This window comes from Leuciscus leuciscus, assembly GCF_965113295.1.
Source record: "Leuciscus leuciscus genome assembly, chromosome: 14".
Classification (NCBI taxonomy): domain Eukaryota; kingdom Metazoa; phylum Chordata; class Actinopteri; order Cypriniformes; family Leuciscidae; genus Leuciscus; species Leuciscus leuciscus.
In genome coordinates this window covers 43228672-43248768 of record NC_138738.1, presented here as the reverse complement: position 1 = coordinate 43248768, position 20097 = coordinate 43228672, and the positions used below count along the sequence as shown (strand labels likewise).

General features: G+C 44.4%; 1 protein-coding gene across 3 annotated transcripts in view; it reads right to left on the bottom strand.

The window, feature by feature from the left end:
• acvr2ab (activin A receptor type 2Ab) overlaps positions 1 to 20097 on the bottom strand; it is an 86586-nt gene that overhangs the window by 7684 nt on the left and 58805 nt on the right. For all 3 annotated transcript variants that reach the window (XM_082136162.1, XM_082136163.1, XM_082136164.1), the window contains 4 exons: positions 10312 to 10519; positions 10094 to 10197; positions 7416 to 7570; positions 3309 to 3452 (listed from right to left, as the gene is read on the bottom strand). In XM_082136162.1, coding sequence (XP_081992288.1) covers positions 3309 to 3452; positions 7416 to 7570; positions 10094 to 10197; positions 10312 to 10519 — 611 coding nt within the window. The remainder of the gene's footprint in view (positions 1 to 3308; positions 3453 to 7415; positions 7571 to 10093; positions 10198 to 10311; positions 10520 to 20097) is intronic.

The window sequence follows — 20097 nt, the reverse complement described above, 5'->3', positions numbered from 1 at the left end:
TCAGACACTATCATTTCACCGTGCATGTCCTCGCACCGAGCGAGGCTGAACATGAGCTCAGCTTCGCAGCTGAGACACGAATAGACTATTAACTTAAAGCTTTTACTCTTAATAAACACAAAAAGCTCGTCCACTTTAATAAAAAAAGAATATTTATTAAACAAACCAGATCAAGAGCAGAAACGAAATAAAGTGCATAACTGAAAAATAAAGCATCCTAGGCTCAAAACTAACACAACCAACAGCACAGCGCAATTGCACATTAGGCTCCAAATAAAAAATTAAAAAGTTAGGTTATCACACTAAAACATTGAAATAAGCAAATTCTGATATGTTCATATAGCCTACTCAAAACAGGCAGGGCAAGCTAACGCAGACAAGTGAGCTTACCACTTTTAGATGATATGTCATGTTTGTTGTCGAGCTGTGGAAAACTGTTGCTTGCAAACTTTGCATTCGACCTTTTTCCTGTTATCAATTTTAACAAAATGCTGCCACACTGTCGATTTCTTTGTGGTTGACATGTTAGAAGAGGACTGACTATTAAACGCTCTCACAATTAAATAAATAATATTCAGCATCAAACCTTCTATAGTTATCGCTCTCTCTTGGGTTGGGCTAATCCAAAAAAGGTGAAAACAAGGGGGGTGTTCTGAAGACAGACTGTTACAGTGAAACAAGGGTACTCTGAAAACACCCCCATTAGCAGTTAGTGCTTTCCACCTGATGAAATGAGCGCGCCTCAGCTCGGCAAAACTGATGAAATAAACGCGGCGAATTTTGGTCGAACCAGAACGTATCGACCAATTAATCGACTAATCGACTGGGACAGTACAGCCCTACTCTGCAGTCATCGAGTCGCTTCTCTGCACTTCTATAACTGTCTGGTTCACAGGGCTCTAGAGTGCGACCAATTTGGTCGCACATGCGACCAAATTTTGTAAGGGTGCGACTACAATTTTTCCTAGGTCGCACCGGTGCACCTAACGTCCTCGCATCCGCTGCCTCTCCACGAACTAAGTGTTTGTTCTCCTTTGACGGAACTCACACACTCATGGGAACTCACACTCTTCTCTCACGCTTAATGAGTGATGACGGAGGACAGAATTAAACATTCAAACGTAGCCTGGTTACACTTAAGGTCTGTGATATTAGTCTGATTTTATTTTAGATTTCGGCTTCCAAAGATTATAAAAAATAATATATTGAGGTAAAACCATTAAAAACTATAGCCGCATTCTATCTAGTGCAACTTCTTCCCTTCGCAGCATTACACTGTCATTTCTCCCTAAAACTCAAACCTAACGACAGAATCAGCACGATCGGTGATTGTTGTAAAATGCAGTCTAGCTACTGTTGCTAACTTGCGAGACGCGTTAAATAATTAAAAGAGCTATTAAAAGCACAAAATCTGCGCAAGAGATGTTGTTCGCAAGGCGGCACGCGCTCCGAAACCGAAACCGAGACAAGCAAATTATAGCCTACTTTGGGTTTAATGTGCGTGTCTAAACGATCAAATGTACACAAAAGTATGTCAAAATGACCGGCTTGGAGATTCACTAAAAACAGTTTATTTCTTAAATGGACGTAGTTATGGAAATAGTTGGGAGAATATGGTGCATCAGATCAATAGCAGATCTGCACTCGGTCTTAAAGGGGCCGCAGTCTAATAAACATGCGGACGATTGCGCCATTACTGCGAATCAAACAACAAGAGAAAAATCACTACAAAGCTCTTGAAAGAATAACTTCAGCTTTATTAAGCATTAATCTATTTATGAAAAATTATGCAGTGTTATTTTACATTTGATTACTTTATTAGATTTCTTTTTAGACTAATATATATATATATATATAAAAACAAAAAGAACCGATAAGAATACAGTTAAAGTACCGGATCGATAAGCAGTATCGGTAAGAGTAGGAATACCATTAAAACCCTTTACTCCCCGGTCAATGCTCCGACAACAGCCCAGACATGAAGCTACTTCAGCCACCATTCTCCCCAGTCCCTGGTAAGATGCCAAGCCCTGGTCTTTCGTCGGAGATGGCATCCGACTCAGAGACGGAGGTAGAGCCTATACCGCGCCTGAGCTAGAGACTCAAAATAGTTAGTTTGGCAGCTCAGTGAAGCACTTAAAAAATGTTTTTTTTTTTTTGGATTTTTATTTACCTACCTACACCTTATTCTTGTTTAAAATCATTTACATAATATGAATGTATATAGAGCGTGATAAAAAGGTGAGCTTGAAATTGTGGCGTTAAAGGTGACGCGAGCCGAGAAAAATGTTCAGTGCACCCAAATTTTGTGCTGGTGCACCTAAATAAAAAAGTTAGGCGCACCAGTGCAACCAAGGCAAAAGGTTAGTCTGGAGCCCTGGTTCAGCTCAGCTACCAAATCAGACCTCAGAAGATTTATTTATTTAACACACCATACTTCTTGTTTACGTTTCCTTGCATTTGTAAATAACATACCTGTACATACATATACTGTCTATTGTCTATTTTTGTATAGTGTTTAAAAAAAAATTCTATATTTTTTGTATATTTTTTTTCCAATTTACTTTTTCTATTTTTATAATCGTTTTCTTTCTGAATGATCGTTTCTCACTGTTATTCTGTTTGTGCTGTGGAAGCTTCTGTCACTAAAACAAATTATTATTATTATTAATTCAATTATTTCTTTATTTTTAACTGGTGTGTTTAATATTGCTGTTGTTTCCGTAAAAGCAAATAGATTTGTTCTCCGAAGTTTTTGCAGCATAAAGGTAAATGTTTAATAGTAATGTGTAATTCATATAGCGCCTTTCCTAAGCTCAAGGACGCTTCACAAAGAGCAGTAATACAACAATTAATTAATACTAAACAGCAATTATATGGATGATGGACAAGAGCTAATGCAGTTGCATATAGCAGTAATTATGCAAACATTTAAATAAATAACAGAGAACCATAACATAGTGTCATGTAGACAACACAGAAGGTTGACCATATAAATAAACAAAACACAATAAGTAATAAGCAATACACATAGAGCAAATGCACAATATGATTAGTCATATTGGGATAACACATTCTGGTGACTAGTTTGGTGCAAAAGTAAAATATGATTGTGATTTATAATACTATGACATCATCGCTATCATTTACATCTTGAATGCTGAATGCCATGGTAAAATTGCTTTTAGCAATTTTTGAGCAGCAACTTACTGCTTAATTATAAATGTTAAAGCCTTGAACATATATTCTATACTGAAGCTGAAGAGGTAACATGTGCAAACAGTAATGACACGGAATCTCTCAGATACCTGGACAGGGAAGACTTTGACCGCCACCGGTTGGTTGAGCAGCTGAGCCTTCCAGACGCAGCCGAAGCGTCCTCGAGCCTTGACCTCTAACAGCTGAAGAGGCTTCTGGCCCAACAGAGGAGACGGGGGCGTCAGTCCGGGATCCTGAACACAACACACACACACACACACACACCAATCACTGTTGAGACTCTCCACACAAACACACCAATCACTGCTGAGACTCTCCACACAAACACACCAATCACTGCTGAGACTCCACACAAACACACCAATCACTGCTGAGACTCTCCACACAAACACACAAACACACCAATCACTGCTGAGACTCTCCACACAAACACACCAATCACTGCTGAGACTCCACACAAACACACCAATCACTGCTGAGACTCCACACAAACACACCAATCACTGCTGAGATTCTCCACACAAACGCACCAATCACTGCTGAGACTCTCCACACAAACACACAAACGCACCAATCACTGCTGAGACTCCACACAAACACACCAATCACTGCTGAGACTCTCCACACAAACACACAAACGCACCAATCACTGCTGAGACTCTCCACACAAACACACAAACACACCAATCACTGCTGAGACTCTCCACACAAACGCACCAATCACTGCTGAGACTCTCCACACAAACACACAAATCACTGCTGAGACTCTCCACACAAACGCACCAATCACTGCTGAGACTCTCCACACAAACACACAAACACACCAATCACTGCTGAGACTCTCCACACAAACACACCAATCACTGCTGAGACTCCACACCAATCACTGCTGAGACTCTCCACACAAACACACAAACACACCAATCACTGCTGAGACTCTCCACACAAACACACAAACACACCAATCACTGCTGAGACTCCACACAAACACACCAATCACTGCTGAGACTCCACACAAACACACCAATCACTGCTGAGACTCCACACAAACACACCAATCACTGCTGAGACTCCACACAAACACACAAACACACCAATCACTGCTGAGACTCCACACAAACACACCAATCACTGCTGAGACTCTCCACACAAACACACCAATCACTGCTGAGACTCTCCACACAAACACACCAATCACTGCTGAGACTCTCCACACAAACACACCAATCACTGCTGAGACTCTCCACACAAACACACCAATCACTGCTGAGACTCCACACAAACACACCAATCACTGCTGAGACTCCACACAAACACACCAATCACTGCTGAGTCTCCACACAAACGCACCAATCACTGCTGAGACTCTCCACACAAACACACAAACACACCAATCACTGCTGAGACTCTCCACACAAACACACCAATCACTGCTGAGACTCCACACAAACACACCAATCACTGCTGAGACTCCACACAAACGCACCAATCACTGCTGAGACTCCACACAAACACACCAATCACTGCTGAGACTCCACACAAACACACCAATCACTGCTGAGACTCTCCACACAAACACACTAATCACTGCTGAGACTCTCCACACAAACACACCAATCACTGCTGAGACTCCACACAAACACACCAATCACTGCTGAGACTCTCCACACAAACACACAAACACACCAATCACTGCTGAGACTCTCCACACAAACACACCAATCACTGCTGAGACTGTCCACACAAACACACCAATCACTGCTGAGACTCTCCACACAAACAGTGTCTAATGCAGGAGAACTTAAATATTAATCCATGCGAGTGAGTGAGAAAGAAAGAAAAAAAGAAGGAAGAGTCCATTTACAGACAAGAGTGACCGCATCACAAACTCATGAACGAGGATGAAAACCACAGCATCGGCATGGCAGGATGGGAGAGTGAATGAAGCTCTTACCTCTATCATGATATGAAAGGCGCGCTAGCAAAAGATGAAGAGAGGGATTTCACTGTTTCTAGCACACAAGTGCTGTGATGAGAGCAAGAACGAGCTTAAAATCATCTCAGCATGAGAATGAGAAATATTGATGTGGTGTCTGTGATAGATTCTCATATGCCACAATGAGAAACACACAAACACACACACACCCACACTCTAACAAACACATATGCACCTAGCTATCTAAAAAAAATCTAATTAGCACTTCTATGGACTGTTTTGTCCCCCATTTAAAGTGTAACTAAACCCTAAACTAACTTTTTTTATTTAATGATCTGTAAGAATGAGGCTTTATTAGTGCTGTTCATTGATTCGAGTAACTTTTTTGACATTTGGGTATAAAGTGTTTTAATTTTACAATATATGGTGTAAAAACATCTGAGTGCTGCCCTCTTAAGGTTGAACGGTGGCTACTGCAGATGAATTTTCCTATTGGATGTTGCGGTGGCAAGTGACGTAAAAGGTGGCAGGTGACGTAAGCAGGTTCCAGCTCATCACGCCCCTGGTACGAGCTCATCACGCCCCTGGTACGAGCTAGCGTAGATTTATCTGTGCACAGTGGTCAGGAGGGTACGTAGGTGTAGTGTTGCTGGTTGCAAGGAACAGCACTGCTGGACTGCATAACTTTCCAGCAGACTTGGAAAATAGGCGCCAGTGTTTGCATGCACTTGGCCTGGAAGACCGTGAGTGTGAAACCTGCATTTTCGCGGGATTGCTTCTCCAACGCAATAGAGGTGGAAATGGGCTTCTCCACACAGCTCGCGCTGAAAAGCGACGCAGTGACAAACGCTCCTGCATGGACTCCACCACCGCAGCGGCGTCTTGATGTGAGTGATCATATAATTTAATCACAATTTATGGTTAGGCTAAAGTTAATCCTCTGGGTCGACAAACGCGTCGGCGCATTTTGCTGGATTTTTTCACATAGCGGCAAAATATGAATATGCCTATATAGAGAGCGCGCGCTATTGACATCAACTTGATAAAACCAGAGAATGACGGGCTCTGATAAAACTCATCAGATGCATGTACTTTACGTCGTCTTGCGACCCTGTGAGCAAACTCAGGTGCACGCCCCCCCGCTCACGGTTCGTCCCCTCTATCTCCGCTGGGGTCTGCCCACTTTTCTAGCATTTTTCAAATATTGACAGTGGGTGGAGTCAGGCTCTGACCAGGGGTTTAGTTACCCTTTAAAGAAGAATAAAGCAACAAGCAAACGCACTGACAGTACGCTTCAAAAAATCTAATCTCAGCACTGGTCAGGACGGACCAATCACAATCCTTTGACTTATTACACAACATGAACACCATTTTATAAAGATTTCTGGGATGGTGTTGCTTGATGAATCCCCCTGGAAGAAGATAAACATGCCCAACATATTTAATAAAATCATTTTCTCATTCAGTACTTTTGTCTTGTTTGAAACTTTTAAAGTATTTAAATAACTCAAACCAATAACTAAAACCTATAAAAACTATATATGCATTTTTTAAATGAATAAAATCACACACAAAAAAACTGAATTTGTAAAGCTTTAACTAAAATTTTGAATAAAAACAGAAGTATAAAAAAATTCTACCTAATTCAAAATATGAATAAAAATAGAATCATATATCAATGACACTAAAATAACACTGACTTGAAATGCAAAATGACATAAAATATTAAGACTGGAAAATAAAAAAAATCCAAAATTGAGTGAGTTTATGCTTAAAAAAAAACAACAACCTTTGACAGATTATTTTCTTGTTTAAACTACACTGGAAAACAAGACAAAAATTCTGAGTAAGAAAATCACTTTTAGCAGTGACACTTGCCGTCCAATGGTACAATAGTTGATTGTTGTTTTTATGAATGACCAGCAACACAGTAACACTTTATTTTACAGTGTCCTTTATGTTACATGTACTTGCTGTTATAATAGCAGTAAGTTATGCATAATTATATGCAAATAACCCTAAACCAAACCCTAACCCAACAGTAAGTAATTTTGTTAATTAATATTACTTTGTTCTTGAATGTATTATTACACTGTAATAAAGACACCTTAAAATAAAGTGTAACCCAAAAGACATATGGATACACGTGTATAACGGCAGTGACCTGTGAAAGAGTCCCGAACGCTCCAAACATGCATCTCAGAGTTGATCTCTTGAACACAAAGACCTTTCACAGATATTGATTTTGATATTGAAGTACCTGTGACGGCACGAGCAGCGGCGGGTACGACAGCTTCAGATGCCGGTACATCCAGAACGAGATGAAGAGAATCACAGCAACAGCCATGATGGGAATCAGAGAGTAGAGCATTGTGGGAAATGAGTCCGGCTTCGGGCTGACCGGGTTCGATGTGGCTGGACACAAGAATTTACTGAAAATGTGACACTTTTACAAATATGGACATTTAGAAAGCCAGAAAGCTATACTATATGCAGTTCTATTTTAGAAACAACAACATACAAACTATGACAATGATAATCTCATGTACTGATTATGTCCTTTATTTAATGTTAAAAGCGTCTAATGCGAGTTTGAATATAGTTTATAGCCGTATTGATAGAACAATGGATAATTGACCTCAGATCTTGAAAATAAATGAAAGGAAACAAGAATGTTAACCCTCTGGGGACCAAAAACGCGCCTGCGCGTTTTGCTCGTTTTTTTTTTTTGCAATGAAAAATAAACACAAAATGCTCTGTTAATTTTGATCTTTCATTTTCGTGTAATACATCAATCGATCCTGTTCAGTTTCTATTTTTTTTCTGTATACTCACAATACAAATAAAGTGTTTTGCTTTTTGACAAATAAAGAAAAACTAACATGATGCTATTTCTGCCTTCTCTCTGTCAGTAAACTCCCATTTGAAACGCGTTCGAAAATTATCTATAACTCCGCGAAAATTCTGTCAAACAGGCAAACAGACCCACGGGCATAAAGCTTGAGATCGCAGCTTTTAAATGAAGTAATTTATATAAAAAACAAATATTATCAGCTTCTGTAATCTGTATAAAAAGAGAGCGACTCCAGTCGAGCTCATTAGGAGCCATTCAAAAGTAATTTGACCACGCCCCGGAGAGCGCGTGCTATTCAAACGCAAATTCTGAGAACCATTTCAGTCTGTGAAACGCCCCCACATCAGCTGTAAACAAAGAGGCATAATATAGCCTACCTTATGGAGAAAATTTTCCATGCTGATATGAGGAGCAGATCCCGCTGAGGAGTGAGGTAGGCTAAGTTATCCTTTCTCAAGTGTTAATGTGGAATAACGTTATGGAATAACGTTGTAGGCTTATGTAAACAAAAAGATGAATCGCGTTTCTATAATATGAATAGCGTTTCTGTGAGATGAATGAAGGGTACATATTTGTAAAGACTGTTTAGCCTAAATATGAATCGCGCGTCTGTGTGTGAAAGAATAAACTGCTTTTACAGTTACAGTTACTGCGTTACAGTCAGGCGAAGTATGAAAGACAACATTTTGTTGACTAGATTTGGGTACAGTTTTTACTGTAGAATATACTGTCACATCAAATAAGCTTTTCTGCTCATATATATAAAATACTATTTTGTCAAAAATAAAGTCATAGACTAAGATGTTCCAATGTTGGCTATATTCAAACTAATGAATACATATGATAAAATGTAGGCCTATAATCTTTTTTTTTTTTTTTACAAAGAAAGAGTACTTTTTTTGCAGAAATATTGCTGAAATTGTAATTATTGTTGTAATTGTAACCTTTTTAATAAAATAGCAAAACATATTTACAAGATAGATGTAAGCAAAATCTTAAATGGTCAATATAAGTCTTCTTCTAAATATATAGGCTATTTTGTCCTTGCATTGTGGCTCAGTCAGTGTCACACCTGAATGAATGGCTAATTATGCAGAGTCATTATGCAGAGTGGGTGGGACTGGGTAATCTAAGGTGTAAACTACTCCTCCCCCTCGCATATTGGCTTTCCAAGCAAAACCTGTTTTACACCATTTAAATCAATGTATTTTTTTTTTGTGAACGATAAAGCAAGACTATTTTCACATAATTTTGAAGCTAGAACTCCAAGAGAAAACATCCATTAGTCAAAAGTCTTGTGGGCACATATTTTGTATGAGTTTTGTGGTCTTATTTCAGCAACTTTCATTTTTATTTTTTTAAATAACCACGCATAAACATTATTCTCTTAAAAATACAAACATCTACATACATGTTGCTCGCATATTATGGTAGGCCTGTTTGTGCTATATAGAGTGAATTTACACCTTTGCCATTAACATGTTTATAAATAACTGAAAAAAGCACAAATGTCAGAGCATGTCAGAACATCTCAAGGGCCCCAAAAACAGCTTGGTCCCCAGAGGGTTAAAACTGTTAACAAACGAGTGTATTCTATGACAAAGATGGTGTCAGTCACTCAGTATTTTTTAATAATGTTGAAATGGTAGTATTTATGAATTCTATGAATGGTAGTATTTATGAATTTGATTCATTATCCATTAAGTTGCGAGTGCCGAGAGACTCCGCCCACACGCTCTTCTGATTGGTTGTGATTGATTTGTTGTCGCGTCTGGTGTGGACAGACAAACTGCTTGTTGCTGGAAACTTATTGCATGGCGTTAGGTTAGGAAACTTCACTCCTGCTGAGCGGATTCTGTTCATGTACTAATCTTATTTTAGAGGCGGCCATTGCAAATCGGTGGCCCGTTTCAAAGAAACAGTTGGAGAACTCACAAGAAAAAAAAGACAAGACAAGCATTTCTGATGCTTCTGATTTCTGCGAGGCCTGTCTGAAGTGAAACGTGTGAAACACAGTAAAGGCTTCTGCTGATTTAGGTGTGTCTCAGCAGCTTCACGTGGAAAACCTGAGGGTTAAAACTCACTCTGAAGCGTCTCTGGACTGTAGAGAAACCTGTCGTTGCACATGTTCCCCTCACAGCAGCAGAAGAAGACATCGGGATTCTCCTTACGCTCCACACACTCGCTGCTGCACACACACACACACAGAGAGAATGTGTTTTCATCATTGATCACCACACACACACACACACACACACACACACACACACACACACACACACACACACACACACACACACACCTGTCGTAGCAGTTGACGTCATCGAGCCAGCATCCCTGCTTCACCATCTCGATGGTTCCTGAGCGGTTCTTCCAGGTGGAGAAACAGTGTCGTCGTTTGTCCTTTTCTCCGTAACATGACTCGATTCCACTCCGGTTCGTGCCGTCCTTTTCCCAGCTCGCGTTATAAAACACACACTCCTGCGTCTCCGAGCGCCCCAGAATCGCACCTGAACCAAAGATATCTTACATGTTATCCATGTGTCGGTTTAACCAACAGAACAGAGGCTGTTTAAAACCTCTCTGCATATAAAATCTTATAGTGGAAATGAAGCAGTCAGTCAAGTTCACTTTATTTTCCATATTTAACATAATTTCCACTCTAATCAAAATGTATATAACAAACACGATAAATGAAACCATTTAAAATAAAAAAAGCTGTCTTGTTATAGCTTTTGTAGCAAATCTTGCAGAACTACAGCCTGTGGCGTCGTGGGTTAGCGAAAGATTCAAGTCATTTGATAATTTCAGAGCTTTTAGAGTTTAAACATTTTAGTTTAACTCTTTTTATTGGTGTTTTACCAATCAGAGAGAAAATGAAAGACAATACATAGTTTGTATCAACATATTGCTCAATAATAATAATAAGAAATATACAGATGAAATTAAACAGGCGCATTTCTTACTCTCTGACTCAAAAAGGAAAATAAAATACAAATAAAAAAACAAATAAAAAAGTAAAAAGGATTATATCTGCTTATTCCAAAACATGCTAGTACATTACCCAATAATACAAGTATAAATACTAATAGTGTAGTATGCATGTACAATCTAGTATCAATAAAAAAAAATAATACAGCAAGACTGTAAATATTACTAAAGAAGGAAAGGAAATAAAAAATAAAAAAAAGGGAAAAAACCTTACAACACCTTCACACCTTTTTTAACCAATCAAAGCCATTTGTCAAGAAAACAAATACAATTTATTTCCCCTTTTTTTTATGTACTCTGTTTCTCAAACAAACAAGGGCGGGAGAGAGGACAAAAACAGCTAGGGTCAAATGCAAAAGAATGGTTTCATAAGTGGTTATTTATAGAAAAAACATAATTTTTTAAAATGCGAAAGAAAAGGATGCCAAATCGTATGAAATTGTTCTGTTCTGCCAATCAAGGTAAACCAAATTTTTTCTATTTGAATAAACTGCAACAGGTCGTGCATCCAATAAGAGTAGCTGGGTGGAAGAGGATTTTTCCAGATCAACAATATAAGCCTTTTGGCAATTATTAAGCAAAAAGCTAGAGCATTAGACTGTAAAGATGATAAAGATACATTTGCGGGATTAAGACCAAATAGTGCCACTAAGGGGCAGGGTTCAACATCTAACATGAAAACATTCGAGATTGACTTGAAGATTGAAGTCCAGAAAGAGGTTAATGCTGGGCAAAGCCAAAAAGTGTGGAAAAGAGTAGCCGGGGCTTGTCGACATCGGTCACACGTAGGATCGAGATCCGGGTAAATTTTGGATAGTTTAGCTTTCGTCCAGTATATTATGTGTAACAGCTTAAACTGTATTAGTGAGTGACGAGCACAAATAGAAGTGGTATGAACTCGAGGAAGGACCTTTGACCATTCTTCATCCGTAAAAACATGATTAATATCGGTTTCCCAGTTCTGCTTTATGTTAGACATGGGTGAAAAATCTGAGTGCGCAGTAAATGAAAAAATAGTTTTGTAAATATTAGAAACAGCACCTTTAGAGACTTTTATTTCTAAAACTTGATCAATCTCTTGTTTCTGAGGTGCATGAGGAAAGTGAGAGAATTTATTTCTTATGAATTCGCGAGTCTGAAGGTATCTAAAGAAGTGAGTTTTCGGAAGGTTAAATTTGTCTGATAGGTATGAAAAAGTAACAAAAGTATTATCGTGGAAGAGATCATTAATATTTACAATGCCCCTTCTAAACCATAATGCGAAGGCTCCATCTGAAATAGAAGATAAAAAAGAAGGATTTTTATATATAGGAGACAGACCCGACATTTTCTGAAAGCCAAAGTGTTTTCTAAATTGTTGCCAAATTTTTAGACTATGCAGAACTAAAGGGTTTGAAGAGTAGTGGGAAAATTTTATAGGAATAGAAGAACATAACAGAGCATGTAAAGAGACTCGGCTGCAAGAATCGCATTCTATTTCAACCCATGCCGGCACCCAGTGACAAAGACCATAATGCGACTGACTCCAATATAAAATGCTATGAATGTTTGCTGCCCAGTAGTAAAATAAGAAGTATGGAAGTGCAAATCCACCTAATCTTTTGGGTTGCTGAAGGAAAAGTTTCTGTATTCTTACTGGGCCTCCGTTCCAAATAAAATCTGAAATCATTCGATCTAGGGATTTAAAGAATGCCTTTGGTATAAATACCGGAATATTTTGGAATAGAAATAAAAATGTGGATAAAATACTCATTTTTATGGCATTAATTCTACCTACTAATGAGAGTGGTAGAGTTTTCCACCTAGCAAGATCCTCTTTTGTTCTCTCCAAGATTGGAATAAAGTTATGTTTGAAGAGATCTACATGTTTCCGTGTTATTGTAACTCCCAAGTAACGGAAATTATCTGAGGTTGATTTAAATGGAATTTTTGATGCTAAAAGATCTCTTGCGGCTGTGTTGATTGCAAAAAACGTACTCGGTTACCTAACGTAACCTCTGTTCTCTCTAGAGAGGGAACGAGTATTGCGTAAGTTTAGCTTACGCTACGGGTAAAGTCATCTTTTCTCGAGATATGAAGCAAAAAAATTATCCTTAATTTTATATATCTTGTCAACGCAGTGCGGCAGCAAGCTGACCTAGAGCAGGCAATCTAGCGTGCTCATAGGCTGCTCTGCGGCAACTGCAGCAGCCTATCACTGAGCCCTTGGCGTGACGTCACGTCCAATGAGCGCGAGCAGCGCGCCTACGCGTCACGGCCCGAGGCGGGGCGTGGCAGAGGGTATAAATACGGGCTGAGAGGCTGCTTTCACTGGTTTTTGTCGCAGAAGCGAGTGAGCTCGTGGCGCGAGCACGGCGGGTTACGCAATACTCGTTCCCTCTCTAGAGAGAACAGAGGTTACGTTAGGTAACCGAGTACGTTCTCTTACGAGAGGTTCTCTCGTATTGCGTAAGTTTAGCTTACGCTACGGGAACTCCCTTGTCAACGCCGTGCGCGCCCGGCATCCACTGAATGAGTCCCAGGGAAGCCCGGGGAACACGAGAGTGTGAGCCAGGCGGCCAATGATATGGCTAGCGCAAGTACATAAGCACATAGTAGGGGGAACAGAACGGCGCGGCCGGTCTGACTAACCAACCCTTATATTGTACAGCTCAACCAGGAGGGCTAAATCAAACAGCAGTAGCCCGCGCACAGAAGTGGGCCGGCCTACGCGAGATTTAGACTGATAAAAGTTTAGCCTGCAGGGCGGGAACTTCTAGATTGTAAAATCTAACAAATGTAGACGGGGAGGCCCAGCCCGCCGCCGTACAAATGTCATGAATAGAAGTTCCGCTAGTCCAAGCCCATGACGAGGCCATGCCTCTAGTAGAGTGGGCTCTGATGCCCAAAGGGCATTGCAGGTCTTTAGACGCATAAGCAGCTGCAATAGCGTCCACTATCCATCTGGACAGAGTGTGTTTCGAGGCGGCGAGACCCTTGGTGCGCCCACCAAACGAAACGAAAAGCTGCTCCGAGCGCCTCATGGCGGCGGAGCGCGTAATGTAATTTCTCAGCGCTCTGACAGGGCAAAGGAGATTACTGTCAACTTCGCTGCCGGTAGCCGGCAAAGCTGAGAGAGAAATGACCTGTGCTCTGAAGGGTGTGCCCAACACCTTGGGGACATAACCGTGTCTCGGTTTGAGAATGACTTTAGAGTCATTAGGTCCGAACTCGAGACATGCCGCGTTAACTGATAACGCATGCAGGTCACCCACACGTTTGACTGAAGACAGGGCTATCAGAAAAACGGTTTTGAGCGTGAGGTATTTCATATCCACAGTTTCCATGGGTTCAAAGGGATGCGCTTTCATGGCCTCTAGGACCAGGGAAAGATCCCAAATAGGAACCGAGGGGGGTCGCGGGGGGTTCATCCTCCTAGCTCCTCTAAGGAAGCGGATAATGAACTCATTCCTCCCTAATGCGCGGCCCAGCGCCGAGTCGGAAAAAGCTGATATGGCCGCAACATATACTTTGAGCGTGGAGGGGGACCTGCCCATGTCCAACAGCTCTTGGAGGAAACAAAGCACACGCGACACCTCACATGTTTGTGGATCCAGCCCTTGGGCGGTGCACCATTTATTAAACACAGACCATTTAGATGTGTAGAGCCGTCTCGTAGAGGGAGCTCTAGACTGTGTGATCGTGTTCACAACCCCTATTGGCAAGTCAACGGGTATCCGTTGACTATCCATACATGCAGAGACCAGCGCTCTGGATGAGGATGCCAGATCGAGCCGCGGGCTTGAGAGAGAAGGTCTCTTCTCACCGGTATCGGCCAGGGGGGTGTGTCCGCCAGCCGTATTAGATCTGGGAACCACGTCTGATTCTCCCAATACGGGGCTATGAGGAGCACCGTGTGGCGCGCTTCCCTGATTCTCTCGACTTGTGGCAGCAGAGAGACAGGGGGAAAAGCGTAAAGCGGGCCGCTGGGCCAGGTTTGGGCCAGCGCGTCCTCGCTCTTGGAAAAGAACCGTGGGCAGTGCGCGTTGTCTTTTGACGCAAAGAGGTCGACTTCCGCTCTGCCGAAACGGCGCCACAGCGACTGGACTGTTTGGGGATGCAAAGACCACTCCCCCAGGGGAACATTGTCCCTGGACAGTCTGTCTGGACCCTCGTTCAGGAGACCCGGCACATGCGCGGCTCTCAGCGAGCGCAGTGAGTGCTGAGCCCATACAAGGAGGCGTTCCGCCAGGGCGCAGAGTGTTTTGGATCTGACACCGCCCTGACGGTTCACATAGGCTACCACTGACATGTTGTCCGTGCGGACTAGTACATGGTGGCCCTGTAGGTATGGGAGGAAGTGCTTGAGCGCTTTCTCGACCGCCAGCATCTCTAGACAGTTTATATGAAGGTGACTCTCCTGGTCTGACCAAGGGCCATAGACCGGTCTGCCCTCTAATAGCGCTCCCCAACCTAGGTTGGACGCATCTGTCGAGACAACTTTCCGGTGCGAGACAACTCCCATCGTCACTCCCGTGCGATACCATTCGGCTGCTAGCCAGGGCTGCAGGGCTGAAACACAGCCATGATTCACTCTGACTCGTAAGCGGCCGGCCGTCCAGGCTCGGTGAGGCACTCGCGCTTTCAGCCAGCGTTGAAGCGGGCGCATGCGCAGTAAGCCCAGCTGGAGCACTGCTGCAGCTGAGGCCATATGCCCCAGGACTCGCTGGAATGTCCTCAGCGGAACCTGACTGCCCGTCTGGAAAGACGCGGCGAGATGTCGAATGCGGCGCGCGCGCTGCTCTGACAATCTGGCCGTCATAGCCACCGAGTCCAGTTCTATTCCGAGAAAGGAAGTCGACTGGCGGGGCAGTAATGAGCTCTTGGTCCAGTTGACCGAGAGACCCAAGCATTCCAGATGGCTGAGAAGCGCTGTTCTGTGAGACAAAAGCTCTGCCTCTGACTGCGCGAGGACTAGCCAGTCGTCCAGATAATTCAGTATCCGCATTCCTTGTCTCCTCAGGGGAGAGAGAGCCGCGTCCATGCACTTCGTAAATGTACGGGGTGCTAAAGATAGACCGAACGGCAGGACGGTGTACTGATATACCCGACCGTCGAAGGCGAATCTCAAGAATGGCCTGTGACGGGGTATTATCTGAATCTGAAAATATGCGTCCTTTAGATCGAGAGAGATGAACCAGTCTCCCGGGCGAATTTGCGCGAGGATTTGTCTGGTCGTGATCATTTTGAACGGCCGTCTCATGAGAGCTTTGTTCAAATGTCTCAGATCTAAAATAGGTCTCAGCGCTCCGTCCTTCTTGGGTACGAGGAAATAACGGCTGTAAAAGCCCGACTCGCTCTGAGAAGGATGCACCTGTTCTATAGCCCCTTTGTGCAGCAGCTTTGCTATTTCTGCCTGAAGCAGATGCGCTACTTCTGTATTCACTCTCGTCTCTGTCCGTGCTAGAAAGCGCGGGGGACGGCGAGCGAATTGAAGCGAATAGCCGTGCATTATAGTATTCAGCACCCATTCTGACACGCCCTGGATAGCTTGCCATGCTTTCGCACACATAGCTAGGGGTCGAATGATCTCTGGGTTCGGATCGCCGCGCTGGGCGGGATGGGGAACCTCTATCAGAGAGGACGGGGCGGCGCGCGCGCTGCCGGTGCTCGAATATGGGGGCTCGCGAACAATGGTGACTGGCTGTACAGCACATAACGGCTCGGTCACTGGGGACGGGGCACATTTTGATGCTAGAAACCCGTGGCGCGAGAGCGGCATGAGGTTTAACGTGTTTGATAGTAAGTGCGCGCGCTCGTGAGCGGGCACAGGGCTTACATATGCAACACGGCCAGTGTAAGGGAGCTTTAGAGGATCTGCGTCCCGGGATAACTGTGTGACAGAGCGGGCAGTGGGTAGGTGTGGGCTTGGAAGAGCGGGCACATTCTCTACCTTTAGCACTCGAGCGGCGCGTGCCCGCTTTATGAGAGTGCGCTCTGTGAGCGTTACCGGGGAGATCGTGTTTGTGTGTAGTGGTGAGCACTGGGGCGTGGGCACAAATTCTACACTCATGACACCTTCGGCGTGAGCCGGAAAACCCGAAACCATACTCTTTATGAGATTTCTCTGGGTCGCCGTGAAAACGGCGTTTGTGTGCAGGCGAGAGAGTTGTATTACTGGCTCGTTGGCTGCGATGTAAGCTGCTGCAGTAGCCTTTTCTAAGGGGACTGGCAGAGCTGGGCGCTTTGATGGCGGTCCGGCCGCAGCGGGACTCAGCCATCTTTTCCTCCTTGCAGCCGCTAGGAGGACTTCGCGGGCTCAGGCTTGAGCGTCACCTTGGGCCGGGGTCCCCGGGGGGGAGGCGGTTTGTGACGGCTGGTTGAGCGCGACCTAGGGCGGCCGCCCTGTCGTCGCTGCGAAGACGGAGGCTGGGCAGAGCGCTGAGAAGAGTTCCGTGCAGGAGGCTGCTGAGAGCGGCCTGCAGACGAACTCGAGCGGCGGGGCAGGAAGAGATTCATCGCCTGCGATGCCTTCTGCACCTCCGAGAAGCGATCGACGATCCCCCGATGGCTTGTGCAGCGGACTTTGTGGCGCGAAGGGAGAGGTCCGTCGCGCTACGCAGGTCCGTGAGAACGGCGCGATCCGGGCCTTTCTCGTCCAGCTCTCGGAGGAGATCGGCTTGGAGGATCTGGAGCACAGCCATTGAATGCAGGGCGGAAGCAGCCTGGCCGGCGGCGGAGAAGGCGCGGCCGACGAGTGCTGATGTGGTCCTGCAGGCCTTGGACGTCAGGGCAGACTTTGAGCGCCATCTGGCGGATGGCGGGCAAAGGTGCGTTGCCACAGCATCTTCCACCGGGGGAATTTGAGTATATCCCTTCTCGGCGGCCCCGTCCACTTGGGAGAGGGTCGAGGAGACCGGTGAGCGGAGTCTAGCGGAGAATGGGGCGTTCCACGACTTAGAGAGCTCAGTGTGGAGCTCAGGCAGGAAGGGTGCTGACCTAGAGGCAGGCGCTGGGCGGCGGCTAGGCAGAAAACACCCGTCAAGTCGGTTAGGCGCGGGCGCCCTCGGTGGGGACCAGTCGAGTCCCAATTGTTCGACCGCTTTGGTGAGGAGGCGGAGCAGTTCCGCGTCGACACTGGCGCGGGACCGGCTAGACTCCTGTGCAGAGGAGGTGGAGCCAGACCACTCCTCGCTGTCCGAGGCCAGGATAGAGCAGCTGTCCGTTAAAACAGCGTCGTCCGCTTCATCCCCCGAGGCGACGGCAGTGCGGGCAAAGGCCGGCCGCTGCGCGTCGGGAAGGGGGGGAGGAGATGGAGATAGCGAGGCTCGCGGGAGGGGCTCCGGCGAGCGCTCAGCTGCTGCTGCGGGTTCCGGTGGCCTCTGAGAGCAGCGCTTCTTCTTGCGCGGCCCGGTGGAGGCAGACGGAGAGACAGCTGGAGCGTCGAACAAGGCGAGTCGAGCCCGCAGGGTCGACATCGGCAGTTCTTCGCACATTTCACAGCCACCCGCCGCGAGGGCGAGGGCAGCGTGGTCCGGTCCCAGGCAGAGAGTGCAGATAACATGGCGGTCTCTGTCGCTGAGCGGAGCTTTACATGAAATACAATGCATAATAGAAAGGATATGTTTCGCCGGATAGCGAAGCAGGCAGGGATAGCTGAAGGCGGCGAAGGCGGCCGGCTTCCTCAGGCAGAATCCTCGGCTTGCAAAGCGCTGGTTTCAACGGCGGCTTCCTCAAAGATCAGCGATGCGAAGAGCTTCGCTGAAGAGACAAAAATCAGTGAAAGCAGCCTCTCAGCCCGTATTTATACCCTCTGCCACGCCCCGCCTCGGGCCGTGACGCGTAGGCGCGCTGCTCGCGCTCATTGGACGTGACGTCACGCCAAGGGCTCAGTGATAGGCTGCTGCAGTTGCCGCAGAGCAGCCTATGAGCACGCTAGATTGCCTGCTCTAGGTCAGCTTGCTGCCGCACTGCGTTGACAAGATATATAAAATTAAGGATCATTTTTTTGCTTCATATCTCGAGAAAAGATGACTTTACCCGTAGCGTAAGCTAAACTTACGCAATACGAGAGAACCTCTCGTAAGAGAACTCACTCTTATGCAAGTTTAATTTATAACCAGAGACGCTACCAAATTGACCTAAAATACTTAAAACATGTGGAAGACAAGTTTCTGGATTTGAAATATATAACACCACGTCATCAGCATAGAGGGAAATTTTCTGTTCTTTTCCTGCTCTATGGATGCCAGTAATATTACAGTTAGAACGAAAAGAGATTGCAAGAGGTTCTATAGCTATAGCGAACAAAAGTGGGGATAGGGGGCAACCCTGTCTTGTCCCACGGTGAAGAGAAAAATATTCAGAACTAATACCATTCGTTTTTACCGATGCCACAGGGGAAGAATATAGGAGTTTTATCCAAGACACAAATTTGTCACCAAACCCAAATTTTTTAATGTACAAAATAAATAGTCCCACTCAACGCGGTCAAAAGCTTTCTCCGCATCGAGAGAGACTAGGGCTTCTGGCATGTATGAGTCTGATGAGGTATAAATTATGTTCATCAGCCTCCTAAGGTTAAAGAAGCTTTGTCTGTTTTTTATAAAGCCAGTTTGGTCCGGATGAATGATGTCTTGAATAACAGATTCCAACCTTAGAGAGAGAATCTTAGCCAGGATTTTCACATCTACATTAAGAAGGGAAATTGGACGATAGGACCCACAGTCTAATGGATTTTTGTTAGGTTTCAGGATCAGTGATATTGACGCCTGCCGCATAGAGGGAGGAAGATGCCCATCATTTAGGGATTCTTCAAAAACCGAAAGTAGTAATGGGGAGAGCTGGAGAGAGAACTTCTTTAAAAACTCTGAAGGAAAGCCATCAGGACCTGGGCATTTTCCGCTCTGCATCTGAGCAATAGCTTGCTGAATTTCGATTAGTCTAATAGGATCCTCTAATTTGGTTTTTGACTCGTTACTAATTTGAGGGATGTCAAGATTTTCAAAAAAGTTATCAATAAGATTAGCATCTTTGAAGGAGTCTGACTGATACAACGAAGAATACAACAGTTTAAATTGATTATTAATTTCTTGAGGGTCTGATACACTATTCCCTG